A 16942-nucleotide genomic window follows, 5' to 3' on the forward strand; every position below is an offset into this window, starting at 1 on the left:
GTGAAAAGATTGATAAAATCAGCGATTGGGTACCTTACTGGTAGTGCATTATAAAATTTTGGGGCTGCTTAATGCCCTTTAGGAAGGCAGTGCAATAACGGTGTGGTCCGGACCAATTTTGCATGGATAGAAGTTAAACAGATGAGGTGATCAGTTGCGCTGATACTCAGTTGTGACCGGTGATCAGTTGTGGTGATAACATAGTGCTCGCATGCAGTGGCCAGTGAAGCTGATCTGTCTGTGACACTATGACATTAAAACTCAATTGTGACCATTTTTATTTTATTTCTTTCAAGTTCAGATGCTTCAAACACTCAAACAGGCAATGGAGTTTTTTCCTTGAGGGGTATGGGAAGCCTTAGTGACACCGAAAAAAAATTATGTATACATATACATATATTTAAATGGCTCTTTTTTTTTTTTTTGCTAGCTTTTGCATTTATATACTATGCCTTCCAAGCCTGCTCCCTCTAAGGTTTTTCTTTGCCACTTTTGAACATGCAAACATTTTCACATTTGCATTTTATCACTTAATATGCTGGTTTTTCTTGTGTGTGTGTGCGTTATTCTTTACGCAGTAAAATAATTTCAGCTCAGATAAGGTTCTTATCATCCTATTATTTATTCACCTTCTGAATTTCTTGCTTGGCAAGATAAAACTTCATGAACTGTGTCATTAAAATTGCATCTTCATGATTGTATTATTTGTACCATACATATTTGACTATGGCATCCAGTAGCTGTTTTAAGGCACCTTTAACCATTCATATAAGTGTGTGCGCACTGATTCATGTAGGATATATGTCTGTTGTTCAAGCTTCTTTTGTATCTACTATGTTGCAGACAAAACTTGGACCCAAAAAGGGTTCACACAGATGAGCAGCTCTGGAATGTGCTAGAGAAGGCACACCTCAAGGAGATTGTTATTCTTGCTGGCGGGCTAGGTAAGCACACACACCTCTTCGGGCACTGTATCTCATTGTTCGTCCTTTGCTTTATTTGTTTATTTGTTTTTTTCCTTTCCAGATGGTGAGGTATCTGAAGAAGGAGCAAACTTCAGCATTGGCCAGAAACAGGTTTGATGTTGCAATTTGCATAATTGCACCAACTGCCATACATCTTTTTTTTCTTTCCGACACTCACGAGTATGTCCAGTCAGCACTGTCATTTCGGCTATCAGCTTATGACATTCTACAGCTGAAGTTGATGTAACAATGCTGATACCAAAAAAATGCAGCCTCGATTCAGCAGAAATGGAAATGCAGAAAGTCTCCTGTACTGACATAAATTCCTTGAGATATCTAATTTTAGATACTCAATTTCCAAATGATCAAAATTTTGATGTTATTACCATGGCATTCCTGGGAACATATTTGTAGGTTTGTGACATGAAATTTCATTTGCAAAAAATAATATGCTAGTGATCCTTACGAAGACTATGGAGTCATGTCAAGTAAAGCATTCTGCTTAACTTTCGCAAGGTTCAGCTCTGAATGCAATTTCCCCTCTCTTTTTTTATTGCTTATTTGAGGCCGACAATAATATTACAGTGACTTCAAGTTCAACCTTGAGGCTTTTTGAGGCCGAGTGCCTTGTGGCTTGTTAATCTTTTCCTGTGCCTTCCGTGCAGCTATTTTGCTTCGCCAGGGCACTGTTGCAACCCTCCAAGGTGCTGGTGCTGGATGAAGCGACGTCATCTTTGGATGCAAACCTGGACAGTCTCATACAGGAAACTGTCCTCAATGAATGGGCTGACTCCACTGTTCTGGCCATCGCTGTGAGTGCTCGAATCAGGCCACGCAATGCGCAGATGCGGTCTTTAAGCACTTCTTGCTCAAATCTTTTCTTGAGAGCCACGTCTGGATGCTGCATCTGCACCTTGCCCGTGCTAATACCATCTTCGCTGTTGCCACACTCAACCAATAGCAGTGTTAAAGAAGATGGCCACATAGATGTTAAGTGTGTTCCTGCACTTAATCTCCTGCATTTGCAGTTAGACAGCAAAAATCTAATCCCAGTCAGGCCTCTTGATTACTGGCAAAGAGGGTGTGATAATGCTATCCTGCTCCCTCCTTTGCCTCGGAAAGTGAGCAAAGTCTCACGAGTTTTTTCGGTGTATCCACAGCTGCAGTTTTGTGTGCAGTCTCCATCACTAGTTGTTTGATGGGCTTCTCAAGGAATAATGCCATTTGTTGTAAGCATTGTTTGTTTAGAAAAGTTTTTCATTCGCACGCTTTTGAAATACAGTGCAGGTCAGCCTGGGGCTGAGTGCAGTAGTCAGAAATGAGAGAAGATTTATGAAAAGATGGAAGTTTAGGGCTTTCTTTCCCTCTTTCTATTTACTTTGCCAGCTTACATGTGTGCATTTAATAACGACAACATTTTTCTTCCCTCCCAGCACCGAGTGACTGGCCTGCTCAACTTCGACAGGATCATCGTTCTTGAAGCTGGCCAAATTGTTGAGTCTGGCTCTCCGGCAGAGCTGAAACAGAAACGAGGGAGCATATTCATGTCCCTTCTGAAGGAAGCCGAACAATAGGCATCTTTGTCTTAAGGAACAGCTTCCAAGTGTGGTATCTCAGGCTGCTTTGTTACGCACTAAAACTGGCGCGTTTAGGAAGTACAGAAGCTAAATGTTCTAGTTTCGTTCAAGAGCAACTTTCTTGGCTACTGAAGCTGTGAAATCCACTTTGTCTTCATTATGAGCTAGCACTGTGTGTGTTGATGATGCCTCAAGTTTTATTCAAGGGTCACCTCTAAGTGCCAAGTATAGTAACAGCTTCATTCCAACTAGCGTCTAAGATTATTATTTTACTGGGTCTTCATTCCCGAGGCTTTTCTTTTTTTTTTTTTTTTTTTTTTTTTTCATCATATGCACACTGCTTGCTTGTGTATAAACATGCAGACTTTTACACTTGTTTTGCGGTTTTTATGTCCCAGGGTCCACTGATAGTGCTTTTTCATCAGTGTTGTGGCTTGTACTGAGCAGGTTTTATGATTATTTATTTGTTTTTACTGTTTCTGTTCTTTCTTTCTCAATACTGTGCACCACCTGAATGTGTTGTCAAAGAGTATGAAGAGAAACAGCTATTTATTTTACACACGGAATACTCTATTTTGCTGACATTGTACACACTGTTCAAAAGCTATTTAATAAACATTTCTTTTTCCATTGGGAAAGGTTATTATTATCAATTAGGCATGCACTTCTGCATGTGTGAAATCATCTCTTCAGTACTGCTCACTTTGCCTGTCAGTACAGATGGTAGATTGCATAATGGCTGTGAGTAGAAAAGATAGTAACCATGAAAGGCCAACTGTCTGCTAGCCAGCAAGAACTTAAGTAGGCTGTCTCAGGAAAAATGTCTCATGGATCACAATATCAGTGTGCCACTGCATACCATTGCCTTGCATATTGTTATTTTGTGCGTGTGGGTTAAGAGGGGGGGGGGGGGGGGGGGGGGGGGGGGGCTGTGAAAAAAAAAATGCAGCACAACTAAAGATGGGCTAGTGAAATAGACAAACAGCACAAGCGCTAGGACAACCTGTCGCCGGAAATAAAAAAGTGTGTTTCATTCAGTCCGTTGTCTTATGTTGTGGTGCAGTTTTCTCTTATGAATTATGCACCAACTACTCCACAAGTCGTAAATCTACTGCATTTATTCACAGTTTTGTATTCTGTGATGATGGGTTTTATGACGTATTCTGAAAGTTAACTGTTCTGCTTATTTCGGTGGAACTATGCTTGACTGAAAAATGAATTCTTGGTAATGACCTGCCTTGTTGCATGAGGTTCATGAATTTTGCAGTACCTTTCTATATATTGGTACACTGATGATGAACCAAGCCTAACAGTGTAAGCCCATGGCAACAGCTCTGTCTCTTGACACATTGGTTTTATACTTGCAAGAACAACTGCAACTGCCAGCAAGCATTTGCACCATTTATTTGTTGTTTTTTTGCATGCTTGCTTACCTTTAGCATTACAACTGCTCTAGTATAACACAGGTGCTTGATGGAAGCAATGTTCGTTTAATTTAGTTGATGTATTATTTTTACTCGTCAAAGTAACACAATTATGAGGCATGCCTTCATGAAGGGCTCTTTATTAGATTTTACGAGAATGTCAAATAGACCCTTCCTGCTGTCAACACTCGTTATAACCCAAAACCAGCACATATGCATTGAGGCACCCTAGTTCGTTGTCTACTTAGTCTTTCTCAACCAAGTGTAGCAAGGTCTCCTTGTGGTCTAACATTTCTGATACATTTCTGCTATTGCTGGTTTGGTTTGGTTTGTGGGGTTTAACGTCCCAAAGCGACTGAGGCTATGAGAGACTCCGTAGTGGAGGACTCCGGAAATTTCTACCATCTGGGGATCGTTAACGTGCGCTGACATCGCTTAGCACACGGACACATTGCAATTTACAGACCAAACTAAAAGCCTCAATGCACTTTTGCACATCACTTCTCGTTCTGCCTCTTCAATGTTCTTGCACAGATTTGAAGCCGCAGAGTCTTGATATTTATAACACTGGCTGAGACCAGCAGGTTCTTTACACAAAAGTAAACAGAACCTTAGAGCGTTTTGCTTAGGCCAAAAGGTGATGCAGAATATATGGATGTGTCTTGTGACAATAATGGCCTCATCCACCATTTCCGGCAGCTCTCTGCCTTGCATTACTGTCACGATTACAGCGCCTCTGCCTCCCAGGTGCCATTCATAACCCCCCTCACCTCCAGCTTTTCAGCAGGGATGGAATTTTTCTATGCCCATTTTGGAATAATTTATTGCACGGTGCCTTTCCATTTAGAAAACCTCCAACCACTCAGTGTCCAGCCATGTCACTTGCCAACAATCATCAGCCAGTTACATGCTAGTGATTTTTTAAGGCTGCGAAGTTTCAACGAAGGGCGCGAGTCTTCAATTCACATCTCACCCTTCCATATGAAAGGATGTTGGTAGCTCTTCCAACTCACCTCATGACGTCACACAATCCGCCGACCAATCAATGCCCGGCATCACCTGCCAGCTACCACCTGCCAGAACATCATCGTCGTAGTGGAGGCGCTTGCCAGATGTTTGCTCGTAATTCTTTTGAGGCTATGAAGCACGGTATTATGAAGGTTAAAATGGGGAGGGAGTGCAAAAGTTACAGTGTGTTCGATTCCTGCCTCACCCTTGAACATAAAACCAAAGGGAGCTGCCCAGTTTGGAGATCAACTCGACTGTGTCATCGGGTCTCGCACACTCATTGCCCAGTCGAGCATGCTTGTGACATCGTCGACGCCGCCGGACAATGTTTTCCGACTAATTAATGCCCTAGAATTCTAGCATTAAAGCGGAATGCTGATCGTGGCTAGATCAGAAGCATAGCTCTGGCGTTTATTTATTATTCTTGCCTTAGGGTAAGCCTTACTTAGTTGAGCGAAATATTAAAGAAAAAAAAAAGTGTGCGAAATATTTTCTCTGCCTTTTCAATTTCATGGTTTTCAGTTGCAAAAGCCAGCATGTCACTAGCGCCAAAATTACGTCGGTTTTATATGTATGTGTAATAGTTTAAAAATTAAGTTCAATTTAAAAAAAAACAGTTTCTACACATCTGTACTTTTTTGTATTTGAGATATTGTTATTTGAACAATTCCTTTTCCTAGCAGCTTTTGCGACACCTGGCGTTGAAATGAGAACCGGCGTTTTGCGATTGCGAAGTCCCTCTTCTCTCCCTTTCGACGTTTTTGTGTTGCGGTGTTGAAGACGTTTCGTGTCCACGAGACTTAAAAAGTGAGTCAAGAGCCTTTAATTTTTGCTTAACCGATTATAAGATGTCGCACTAGAGAAAGGCTTTATCTTCATTCTGCTGACAGCGCGGAAATTTAACGATGAACTGCTTATTTTATAAAAGGAATGAATGTGCATCCACTAAGCCTAAGTCGATCAACACGTGTACTGCGCGCGCGTACTGCGAGCGTGCTGCACGCGCTCTGAAAAGCCAGAAAATAAACTATGCTTTGTCATTTTCCGGTGATCTTATCACCGTGCTGACCACTAGTTGTTTATTGGTCACGAACAGGGGTTAATCATTGATTTCTTGGCTGTCGGCGTTGCTTCCGAGCGCGAGTGTGGTCGCGGCCAACTCTTCCAAGGATGCACTGCATCGTTACATTGCCAAATGATAAATCAGATTCCACTTGCCTTACACGCTTACTGCTTCTAACGGTGATATTTTTAACTGCCTATTATGCTGGTTACGTTTAATGGCAGGTCATGCCGCTTGATGAGAAACAGCTGTGAAGATCGTATGATGAGCTTTTTTTTTTTTTTTTTTCCCTCTTCAAATGAGCTTAAGGTTGAGCTTATTCTAGAACGAGAGTGTGAGCGCACCCAACATATGGCAGTCGGCCAGCACGTGTTCTGCCACTGTCGTCACCACGGTGCTTCGGCCAGTATGTGCGCTCATAAAGGCGTTATTGCGCTCGGAAAATCACAACTAACGATACACGGGGAAATGGAAGACGCCTCGGTGTGTGCAGTGTTGGTTATTAAGGCGAAAGTCTTTAATGGCTCATACTGCCGTGGACAAAGTGTGTCCCGCTTCTGCGGCGGCTGTCGCGTGGATGGCAGGAACGCTAGACAATATGAGACTTCTCAGGCTTTCGCCTTTCGCTACTTTAGTCGCTAAAATCCTTCGTAATTACTTTTTCTTTATGCGAGTTTTATGCGAAAGTTTTACCTGTCCGACTAGCACGAAAAGTGGCACAAAAGTCTCTATTATGCGTCTGGCATGTGATGTGTGGCCTGTGACTTGGATTGCAGACATGCTTTTCAGGATGACCCGATGGACAAAAGTTTTTTGCAGGGTGGGTTGTGGCCACAATGGAGTCATTCTAATGTAGAACTGTTGGAAGCCCCACTAGGAGGGAAACTGAGTCACTTGAAAATCACAAGCATGCCTCTGGCAGGCAACATCCCAACCACTGATTAGTTGACGGTTTGTGTGATGTCATGCAACCACATGTCATGGCCGAATATGCAGGAGTGGCCAACTTGGATAGCACATTTTAAATGGAAATTGAACCAAACTGGACCCTTGAATCCAGAGTTGCGACAGGCTACTTTTTAAGTCATGCAGGCACTTTGATACAGCTTGGTTAAAGTGGGACTTCATATCTGTTGCTCCTACCAGCTTGGCAGCATACATTGTGGCCCTCACAAGCGTGCGTCTGGCAGGTGGTAGTCTCTTTGGGACGTTAAACCACAAACCAAACCAACTTTACATAGTAACACATTATGCTTTGGCATTGTCGCACTTAAAGAATTAAGTGTCTCTGCTGATCTTTTTGTTTCCTGTGATGTTTTAACAAAAGTTTTCTACTGACTGTCAGGTAATCCAAACTATAATTATCTACTTCATATGTTTGCCTGGCTCGTGCTTGATCGAATGTGTGTTGTCACGTTTCAGATGCGTTACGTCGCCGCTTACTTGCTGGCCTCCATGGGCGGAAACAAAGACCCCTCCGCCGCCGACATTGAGAAGATTCTGGGCAGTGTCGGTATTGAGTCCGACTCCGAAAGACTCAACAAAGTTATCAGCGAGCTGAAAGGAAAGACCGTCGACGAAGTAATCGCGAAGGGTAAGCTTGCTTCCTCATTACAAATGTATTTTGAGACTCCACTTTGTTCGTGCTGTTGGTGCACTTGGCGTTAGTCTTTTAGTAGTTCGCGAATTTACACACCAGTGATGTTATCTAAGATGGTGACCTAAGTTGCAGTCTAGATGGAGAAGTCTGCTAATTAGCCGCAATTCGTCCTTAGTGTGCGTGTGCTTGGGCTTATTTTTCCTAGCAGTAGTTGATTGCAGGACTGGCCTCGCCTAGCGTGTGCAGAGTTGCAGCAGTAATCTGCGGACACACCATGACCCATCCTTTGTGTTAATTCATGCCAACAGAGAATGGAGAATACGGTGTATGCATTTCCGAGATGCTAGCACTGCACGCAATTATTGTGCAGCAGTTTGTTACATCAATGAAGTGAGAATTTCATTCGTGGAAAACTATCTGCGGTGAACTCGTCCTTCCATTTTCGCCAAACATCCCAGCAAAAATGGCGACCGAGGAGGCTTCGCGCATGTGCAGTAGTAGTATTAGACCACGTCATGCTGGTGCAGGGGTTAAGACGCCCGACTACTGTGCCGGATTACCTGTGTTTGAACCCGACGCCGGCGGCTGCGTTTCGATGGAGGCAAAACGGAGTGGCGTTTGTGTGCTGTGCGATGTCGGTGCACGATAAAGAACCCCAGGTGGTCGAAGTTTCCGAAGTCCTCCACTACGGCGTCTCTCATAGCCTTAGTTGCTTTGGGAAGTTAAATCATACAAACCAGCAGTGGTACTGGGAAAAGGTGTCTATTCATGACTGGTTCTAGTATAAAGGATTGGACAGGCAGTGTGAAGAGTAGGTGCACAAGCAGCAAGTTGGCTGTGCATTCTTAACTTGGAAAAATATATTTTGCAGCACATATTGATTGGTAAGCACTTATGTTTAAATAGTGCCTAAATCGCTTTCAGTAACATAAAAAAATGAGAAGAATTCGTGGCGGCAACATACCTACTGCATCATTTTCTTAGCATGCTAGACTATTCAAAGCTACAACCAAGCAGCGCAAATTGCACTGCTCCCATTCTGTAGCACATCATGTATGAATGCATAAATCTATTTCTTTGTATTGACTCTGCTCTTGTGCACAAATTCTGTTATCCTTGGGCTGTCTAAGAGTAGCTATGGCATTAAATTGCTGTGCCTAAGGCTGGAATACTGGATCTGAGCCATAGCACTCGCATTAGACGTGAAGACCCGTTGTGGCTGTGCTGTGTAATGCCTGCGTGTCAAGAATCTAAGGTGTCAATTGATCTAGAGCTCTTCACTTAGGCATGTCTCATAGTTCATGGCCATCTTGAGAATGTTTGCATGCACTACTATTAATGCTTGAAGCTTAAAGGTCAAATTCTTAAGAATATTTGGCATTGTCGGTACTGTGAGGGGGGGGGGGGGGGGGGGGCTGAATGTGAAAAAAGCCCACCAACACCTAAAGGTCAAACATAAACAATGGCTGGGGGCTAGATGACGGTCTTCAATGTCCCAATTGATCTAAAGGCCAACTCGGGCATTTTGGCAATTTTTGAGAGCACTCGGGGAAATTTTGCTTCTCAGCCAAGGGGATCCTGCTTGAGGAATTGAATTTCGTAACTGTGCCTGAGGCAGTGCGTCTTCCTCATCATGCTGCGAAGCGAATGAAGTTTGTCACATAAGGTGCCGTTCGTGGTATTTTTGTGCCCTTGAGAGCCTTCTTCCGTGCAGAGAACTACTCTGTTGTGGTTCTTGACAGCAGGTAAGACTGTCATTGTCTCTCATGAACTTTTCTCACTTTTTCCTTCCAGGCAAGGAAAAGCTGGCTACCATGCCCTCTGGTGGTGGTGCAGCTGCTGCCGCAGCGCCCGCTCCTGCGGCGGCTGCCGGTGGTGGTGGCGCAGCAGCTCCAAAGGGTGAGTGCTCGAATCTGGGTCGAACTGAAAGCCTTAATTTCAAATTTTGATTGCTCTGTTACCAGTGCCTTTTGCTGAATAGCGCCGCGCATGCTTTTACCTGAGCAAGCTGGTTGCACTACTAGCCGAGGTCATAGTTTAACTTTGTTACAGCATTGTAATGACATCAGTTGTGTAATCTGACTGCATGAGCTGAAACATTTGGCTGTTTTGTGCTTGCACCATATTGGTGCTCTACTGCATTACACTACTAGCAGAGGTCAGTTTCTTTGTTACAGCATTGTAATGACATCAATTGTGTAATCTGACTGCATGAGCTGAAACATTTGGCTGTTATGTGCTGGCACCATATTGGTGCTCTACCGCATACTTATTTTTTTGCTAGTGTAATGCTTCAATAACAGTATTAACAAGTTGTGCTAGCAGGATGTCTAGTAGCTGGGAATCGTCAAGGAAAATTTATGGACGGGGAAAATTGATGAAATGTCAGGGAAACCATCAAAAGTTTCTCTAAGTCGGGGAAAATGGCATGATATATTCTGCAGTGCATTTTCACACAGCAAGTATGTTATTCAGGTTGGGTTTTTGCTGTCTCGCCATCGTGTGGCCGCGCTGCAAGGCGAGGTACGATACAGTCCCGACCGTCTTTTTGGACTTGGCGGGACCTGAGAAATGGTCCGAATATTTGAACAGTCCGAAAAATCTGCGAATTTGAAAAAAAAAAAAAAAGTTTTCTGCAAAAAGTCAGCTTTACAAATAATGGACTTCGCTGCTTTCCATGTTCCGTTTATATGCTGATAATGGAGCGATCGCAGCCGTATTGGATTGGATTAGCTTCACTTTTTGCGGGGCGGGCGACTAACATGCTCTGAGGCTATCATCAGTGTGCTTTTTATTTTTCAGTAAACTTTTGAAATTGTTAGTTACCATTCACACTAATGACAGCTTTCTCGAAGTGCCTCTTTGCCCCCTGAAGCTTATTTTACTACAGTTAGGGTCTTTTCCTAGATTGTGTACACTGATACTTTATGCAGCTGACATACTCAGTGTTCTGCCATTTGAGTGAAAACCATTGTAAACATCCATTGACAACTCTTCCATAAAAGTAAAAACTGTCTATTCACAGTTGTACTTCAATATTTATCGCATTAGATATTCCTTGGTTAGCTTTGTGTGTGTGTGTGTGCCATGTTTTTTATGTATATTTACCATTTGTCACTAAGCTATTCCATAGTGCACTGTAACTTTGGTGCCACTTAGGTGCACAGTGAGGAGCCCCTAAGAGTGTGTACTATTATTTTTGTAATCTGTTTCATTAAATTCTTTGTTCAGCGTTGGGCACAGACAGATGTATGACAGTTTCTGTAGAATGTTCATCATTCACTAGTGAAGAATACTGCATTTTGTGCCTTGTTCTCTCAAAATTTTCACTTCTTTCAAAACACTATTTGTTTGAAAGCCTTCAATCTTTATCTTTTTTTTTATCTGCTCTTGCAGAAGCAGCCAAGAAAGAGGAAAAGAAGGAAGAGTCTGAGGAGGACGACGACATGGGTTTCGGCCTGTTTGACTAATGTCGCAACATTAAAACGAGTCATTTCATTGTAAATGAAACTCATGGTTGAACTCATGAAATCTGGTCTTTGTTTTGAGTCAGTGATTAGGATGCTATGCTTAATATCCCTTTGTAGCAAGCTCCTTTGCTTCATTAAGAACACTGGTTAAGCCTGGTGTTTGGAACTTTAAATGCATGACAGTGACACAGCTCTTAGCTTAGCTCGCCTTACTTTATAAGTGGAGGCATGAAATCGGTGTGCAGATTTAATGCTATGCAGCTTAATGTCAGTACAGTCGTGCCTCGTTAATATGGACACTTTGGTTTCCAACCAAAACTGTCCATAATGCGAGTCATCCATAATGAGTCATGAATAAAAACAAAGGATTTTATTGAGAAAAAAAGAATTTTAATTAATGACTGCTTTTGTACATAATGGTGTGCACTGGACTGAAAATTTCACAAGAGCACTGGCAATTTTGAGTGCATTATTTTTGTCATTGTTGTCTTCGAAAAATTGTAGTGCAGTCTAAAGCGTCTCGCGTACCATGACACCCGTGATGGTGGGCTTTGTGTTGGTCAAACTTTCGAGCACGAACTCCTCACTGGCCGATTAATCGGGGTCCAATTCTCTACTCACCGCCACTTCCAAAATGGCCTCGTCACTGAACAAAGTAGCCGCTAAGTAGCTGCTTGAGATTCTCCTGAGGTGAGGAAACAGCTGAGCTGTAGTCCCTCACTGCTTGGATTGACTGAGATGGCTTTTGCCGCTTGTATTCACAGATTTCTTCGTGCCTACGTACAGCTCTGTTCTTTTGCGTTTAACTCCCACCATGCCAAAAGCCAGACTCAAGTTGAGGGTTACAGGCTCCTGATGCTTTGCACTTTTTTGCCTAGTTAACCTTTCTGCCTTTCCCTTCTGACTTTTTTTTTTGCCTTGTACTATTTCCGTAAGGAGGCAAGGGAGTCAAGTTGGCAAGCTGCTATGCAGAGGGCTATCGAACATCCCATCTTCTTGGCGCCGTTTCTGTGTGTTCCTATAAAACAAACACTGCAAGCCGAAGTACAGTTTAAAACGACTGCTAGCCGACTACGAAGAGCTCAGACCTTGTCAAGGCCGCATCGTTGACTCAAAGCGAAGCCAACATGCGGACCCTGGTGTGAAAAATGAGTCAGTTCGGCAGCGCAACAGGGACAAAAACCAGGAGCATGAGAAGGAAGCGCTTCCAGGATGGGACGCCCGGTTGCGTGCAGTGTTGCCAAATGTTGACGAGCAAAAGTAGCTAGATGGCAGCGTGAAAGTAGCTAAAAGTAGCTAAAAAATCAAGCAAGGAGCTAAAAGTAGCTAGATTTTTTTTTAAGAAATTTTATTTTATATTTTGCATATATAACGCATTTATAGGCAGCTCTATTATTGTAAAAATTAAACACAGCTATCAAGATATGGTTCCCTGCAGGCGACTACGCATGACAAGTGCTAACTAACGAATAACGAATGATGAATGTGCTCAGGTTTCGATTCCGATAATTTAGGCAGACGATTTCGCAAAGCGTTAAGGTTTGCGCGCTAAGAAAAGACGAGGTGCGAATGCATCACTGCTCTGTAAACATGTAAAGAATGGACTTTTATCTACTTTTTGCACGTACACAGAAGCCTATGAACGGAGAGCTATGAAAGGTTTAATGACTGTCTAGGCGATACCTTCCGTCCGCGACTCGGCGTAACTCGGACCGGTGGGCCTCTTGGCCTCTTTTATCCGCTCGGTGCTGACCGCGCATGATCCGCAGAGAGAGTCGAATCAGACAGTCGATTCCAGGCGCCTTATGGTAGCCGTGCAAAGAACGTTAAGAGTTTAAATGATAGGAATGCGTACACACATGCACAATAGTGTACCGCGAGCACGACTTCGATGCTCATCGGAGCCCCAGCGCTGCGCGATAGACGACACCCGTCAGAAGCTGCGCCGCCGCATCAGCCGCATCGCCACGCCTCTTTACATTGTGAGCTATGGTTTTCTTTTTCCCATTGAGGCAGACATGAAGGAAGCTCGTGGAGGCAGAGGCGGCGAGGCATACCAACACCCTTTAAGTGGCGCCTTGTATTGCATCCTCCTCTCTCTTTTCAAGTGTTTCCTTCTTTCTTGCAAGATATCTTTGTCTGGTTTGCGTCTTGTTTAAAAACTACCAGATGACGCTTTGTGCCTGACGTCAGTTTCATCATGTGTAGCATGATGTGTAGTGTCTGTGGGAAGATTTTTCACGCCAGAATAGTAATTTTCCGAAATGTAGCCAGATTTAAGCTAGATTTCACCAAAATAGCTAGATTTGTAGCTAGATTTTGAAGAAAAGAGCTAGAACAGCTACTCGTAGCTAAACTACCTTTCTTGGTAGCTAGTTGAGTCCAAAAGTGGCTAAATCTAGCTACAAAGTAGCTAAATTGGCAACACTGTTCGTGCGTCGCCTTTCTTTTTGTCGCTCTACTTTGTGTCTTAACTCTCACTGAAAAGCGTTAACGGCTTCATGGAACACACATTGTGCTTCGGGAAAGAAAGCCAGTTCCCACCGCCACTGTAGGCACTTGCCATTCTTCGTGTGATTTCTTGCACTTTTACCGGCCTCTCTATTCACGTTCAGCAGAATTCATTGCAACGACTTGTTGCTGTTTTCCCGACTGCGGCGGCACTTCTGCTGCACCCAGAAATATCCTGGTTCCCCCCTTTCAGGGTCTTTCTTACGCTGACCTTCGGTTTGCTGTGTACGTTCCTCTCTCCGTTCTTGCGCTCCCCCCCCCCCCCCCCCCCCCCCCTAAAACCGCGACACTCCCGCTTTGGTTCTTTTCAACCCCACAGGACTCTCTCAGGCAGCGCGGCCTTCTTTAACTTGCGTTCGGACTCCTCTTTTTTTTCAAGCACTGTCCATATTAACGAGACAAAAATACATGAGCCCAAGTGGGCCGTGTGCATTCTTCCCCTGTCCATTGTCCAGACAGCGAGTTTCCATATTAACGAGGCATAAATACATTGAAAAGGTTTCGTCCCCAGAAAAACAATTCGGGTCGTCCATATTAACGGGGCACACCTTTATTGGAAGGCAGAGAATCAAAATTGGTCTGTTCCGTAAATGTACGCGCAAGTTGTACCAACCGTGGAATTTTGGCAGTTATGCACGCTTTGGCCCGTATTTGCGGAGTAAGTGAAAACAGTTTCAGAAGTGCCAGCTTATGTTTTGCGTCAAATGATATACTGGGGCTGGCAGGAGCGACCTGCTCACTGTGGTACTTTCCTTCTGATGCTGTACTGTTTTATGTGGAGAAGAGGGAAACGAATTTTCAGTTTGCAATCTGCTTCGCCGTGCACTTAATCAGTGTATTGCTCGACTCTTTAATCAACATTTTTTGGGAAAGTTCAGGATGGCTCTTTGCCAAGCTAATTTTCTGAAACATGGAGGCCTTTTCTATTTCCGTGTGCCTGAAAATGGGTCCAAGCAAGACATTGAACGCACATTTCAACAGTATGCATGTAACACTTCAGGGTCTTTCATGTTTCAATCACTCTTGTTTAGCATGAAATTTATTTCAGAATGGCTCTAGGAATTCAATGGTGTTGCCTCCAAGCCACTAGTTTTGTAGGAAAACGGGGCAGACATTTGCTTTGCTGTTGTAATGGCACTTCATGTGCGGTGCATATGCATAGAGCTGTTTTTTTTTTTTTTCATCGTATGATTAGCATTAAAACAAAATTCCACCATTAACTACTGGGAATGGTTGAGTAGCTGAGGTTTCAATTTTTTAAAGCTGAAGCCTTTAATGGCTCATACTTTCATTAGCAAGTGCTGCACGCATTCCAAATATGGGCATACACAGCCTTATGATACCTAATAGGTAAGACGCAGTATCTCATACTTGTTCTGTGGACACCTGAACCGTGCCATAGGAGGAAGGTGGGAGTGAATGCGGGAAGAAGTGCTGTATGAACAAGTCTGACAGATACTGTGCCTTTCCTTTCTTATGAAGAAACAGTGAGAGTGAATAAACTTTATTGTCCAGCAGAAAAGGGCTCTTTCCTACCCCAGGCCCTCCCCTCTTGAGGGGAGAAGCCTTAGGGCAGGTTAGAATCTACTTCAGATGTTGGCCAAAATCCCTCGAGTCTCAGTGGCCTCTTCAGCCAGTCGACGTTCCGAGGTTGGGCTTTAGCTTTCCAGTAAAGCCTCCCAAGCTTCTCTACTGTCAATGTTTGCCGTGCCTGGGGAATGCAAACACTCCCATACTACGTGGTTCAGGGTACCCCTCTGCCTGCAAACCCTGCAGCTCTCCAATATCTGGGAATATTTTAAGACCGGATTTAGATGAACATCTGCTTGCAGACGCCTCCATGTCTATCTGTTTTCTATTCACGTCTTGTCTACAGGGGGCAGTTTCAGACGCCGCCTTCTATAATATTGCGTCGCATCATAATACGACAGCAGACGCCTTTCTCTATTGTAGCCTTCCTCAGCTTGCTCATTCCGACCTGCTCGACAGTAGAAATGTCGAGCCAGGTTCCGAGCAGCCTCGTCACTTAACAGATTCTTGCGCCGGGGTCCAAATCAGATGAATTGTCCTATACAATTCTTTTTGTCAGAATCTTGAGTGCCATGGGAGATATCTTCCCTTTACCAAAATTTTGAATTGCCGTTTTACTGTCGCTCAACACATAGGTGGCCTTTGTGCCGACGCAAGCAAGAACTATTGAAACCTCTGCAACATCAGTATCATCGCTCTTAACCGATAGTGCCGAGATCGAGCGCCCTACCCCATCAACCAATACTGCTAAGGCGCCTTTACCCCTTTTTCCGCCCGTTGCATACAAATGCGACCTGCTCCCGCGGCTTTTTGAATATATGCGTTCCAGAGCCTCAGTACCTTTTTTAGAGCGCAGCTCTTTGGTGCCCGTTCCTGGGTTTCGCGTCGTCGTCGTTGTCCCTCGTAACCAGCTCCACTTTCACACCCACCTTCCTTCCCTTACGGCGCGATTCAGGTGTCCACAGAAACAAATGTGGCAGATATTGCGCCTGCTTCAGAGCTCAAGTGGAACACGTGACCACATATGGTACACACGACCACACATGGTACTCACTGCAAAGAGATCGGGGGTTGGAGGTGAGGTAGGGAAGGGTGGCTCATCCTGGCCCTGATGGGGCTGGGACAGGTAGGTCAACGCCGCTTACGGCGGGAGCTAGCCTGCCACCGAATTTTATCTGTTGTAGGCCGTCATTGCACCCGCCACTGCTTCGGTGGTGGACGACGGCTATTGCGGCGCGCTTCTTTCTCTCCTCTCCGCATGAGGCAGCGGAGGTGGCTCAGCTACAGAGCCAGTAACAGGCCCATGCATTTTATTTTCCTTCTTCCCACAGCCACAACAACAACAAAGAGATCCGGACTATTAAACTAGCTGTATATACATCAAACTACATCAAAATATGATGCTGTTCTCTGTGTCTGAATTCTCGATTATTGCACATGCTATCTTGCAGTTAGGTGTGGGCGATATTTTGATGTAGTTAGCGTATATACAGCTAGTTTGATAGTCTGGACCTCTAGCCGATCGTCCCTTGGATTTCGAGGAAGGACTGGCCAGGATCTAGCCCGCCCTCATTTTTCTTTAAAACACTGCTAGAAATTTCATGAGATTCTTGCTAACTGTGGCTACAGCGTTTTCAAGTCAGTTTAAGATATTTGCGATGGTTATTTCTCCTCGTCTGCGGTTTGTGGCATTAGTCACTACACCGCACAACGTTCCTACGGCCCCACGCGCTGCCTCCCACAACATTCCGATAACTTAAATGCTCTCTACATTTCTCCGACTACAAAGTTTCC

At 44.1% G+C, this 16942-nt stretch overlaps 2 protein-coding genes across 3 annotated transcripts in view; both read left to right on the forward strand.

The window, feature by feature from the left end:
* LOC146197279 (ATP-binding cassette sub-family C member 9-like) overlaps positions 1-3170 on the forward strand; it is a 33374-nt gene extending 30204 nt beyond the window's left edge. For both annotated transcript variants that reach the window (XM_084599083.1, XM_084599084.1), the window contains exons 29-32: positions 844-944; positions 1027-1076; positions 1631-1777; positions 2399-3170. In XM_084599083.1, coding sequence (XP_084455209.1) covers positions 844-944; positions 1027-1076; positions 1631-1777; positions 2399-2539 — 439 coding nt within the window. In that variant the 3' untranslated portion in view covers positions 2540-3170. The remainder of the gene's footprint in view (positions 1-843; positions 945-1026; positions 1077-1630; positions 1778-2398) is intronic.
* Positions 3171-5637: 2467 nt separating this feature from the next.
* On the forward strand, positions 5638-11168 carry RpLP2 (ribosomal protein LP2). Its single transcript, XM_084599086.1, has 4 exons — positions 5638-5781; positions 7460-7631; positions 9432-9536; positions 11034-11168. The coding sequence occupies exons 2-4, from the start codon at positions 7460-7462 to the stop codon at positions 11105-11107; spliced, it is 351 nt and encodes a 116-aa protein (XP_084455212.1). The 5' UTR covers positions 5638-5781; the 3' UTR covers positions 11108-11168.
* The last annotated feature ends 5774 nt before the right edge of the window (positions 11169-16942 follow it).

Source organism: Amblyomma maculatum, chromosome 3, assembly GCF_055883805.1.
Source record: "Amblyomma maculatum isolate TAMU_Amacu chromosome 3, ASM5588380v1, whole genome shotgun sequence".
Taxonomy (NCBI): Eukaryota; Metazoa; Arthropoda; class Arachnida; order Ixodida; family Ixodidae; genus Amblyomma; species Amblyomma maculatum.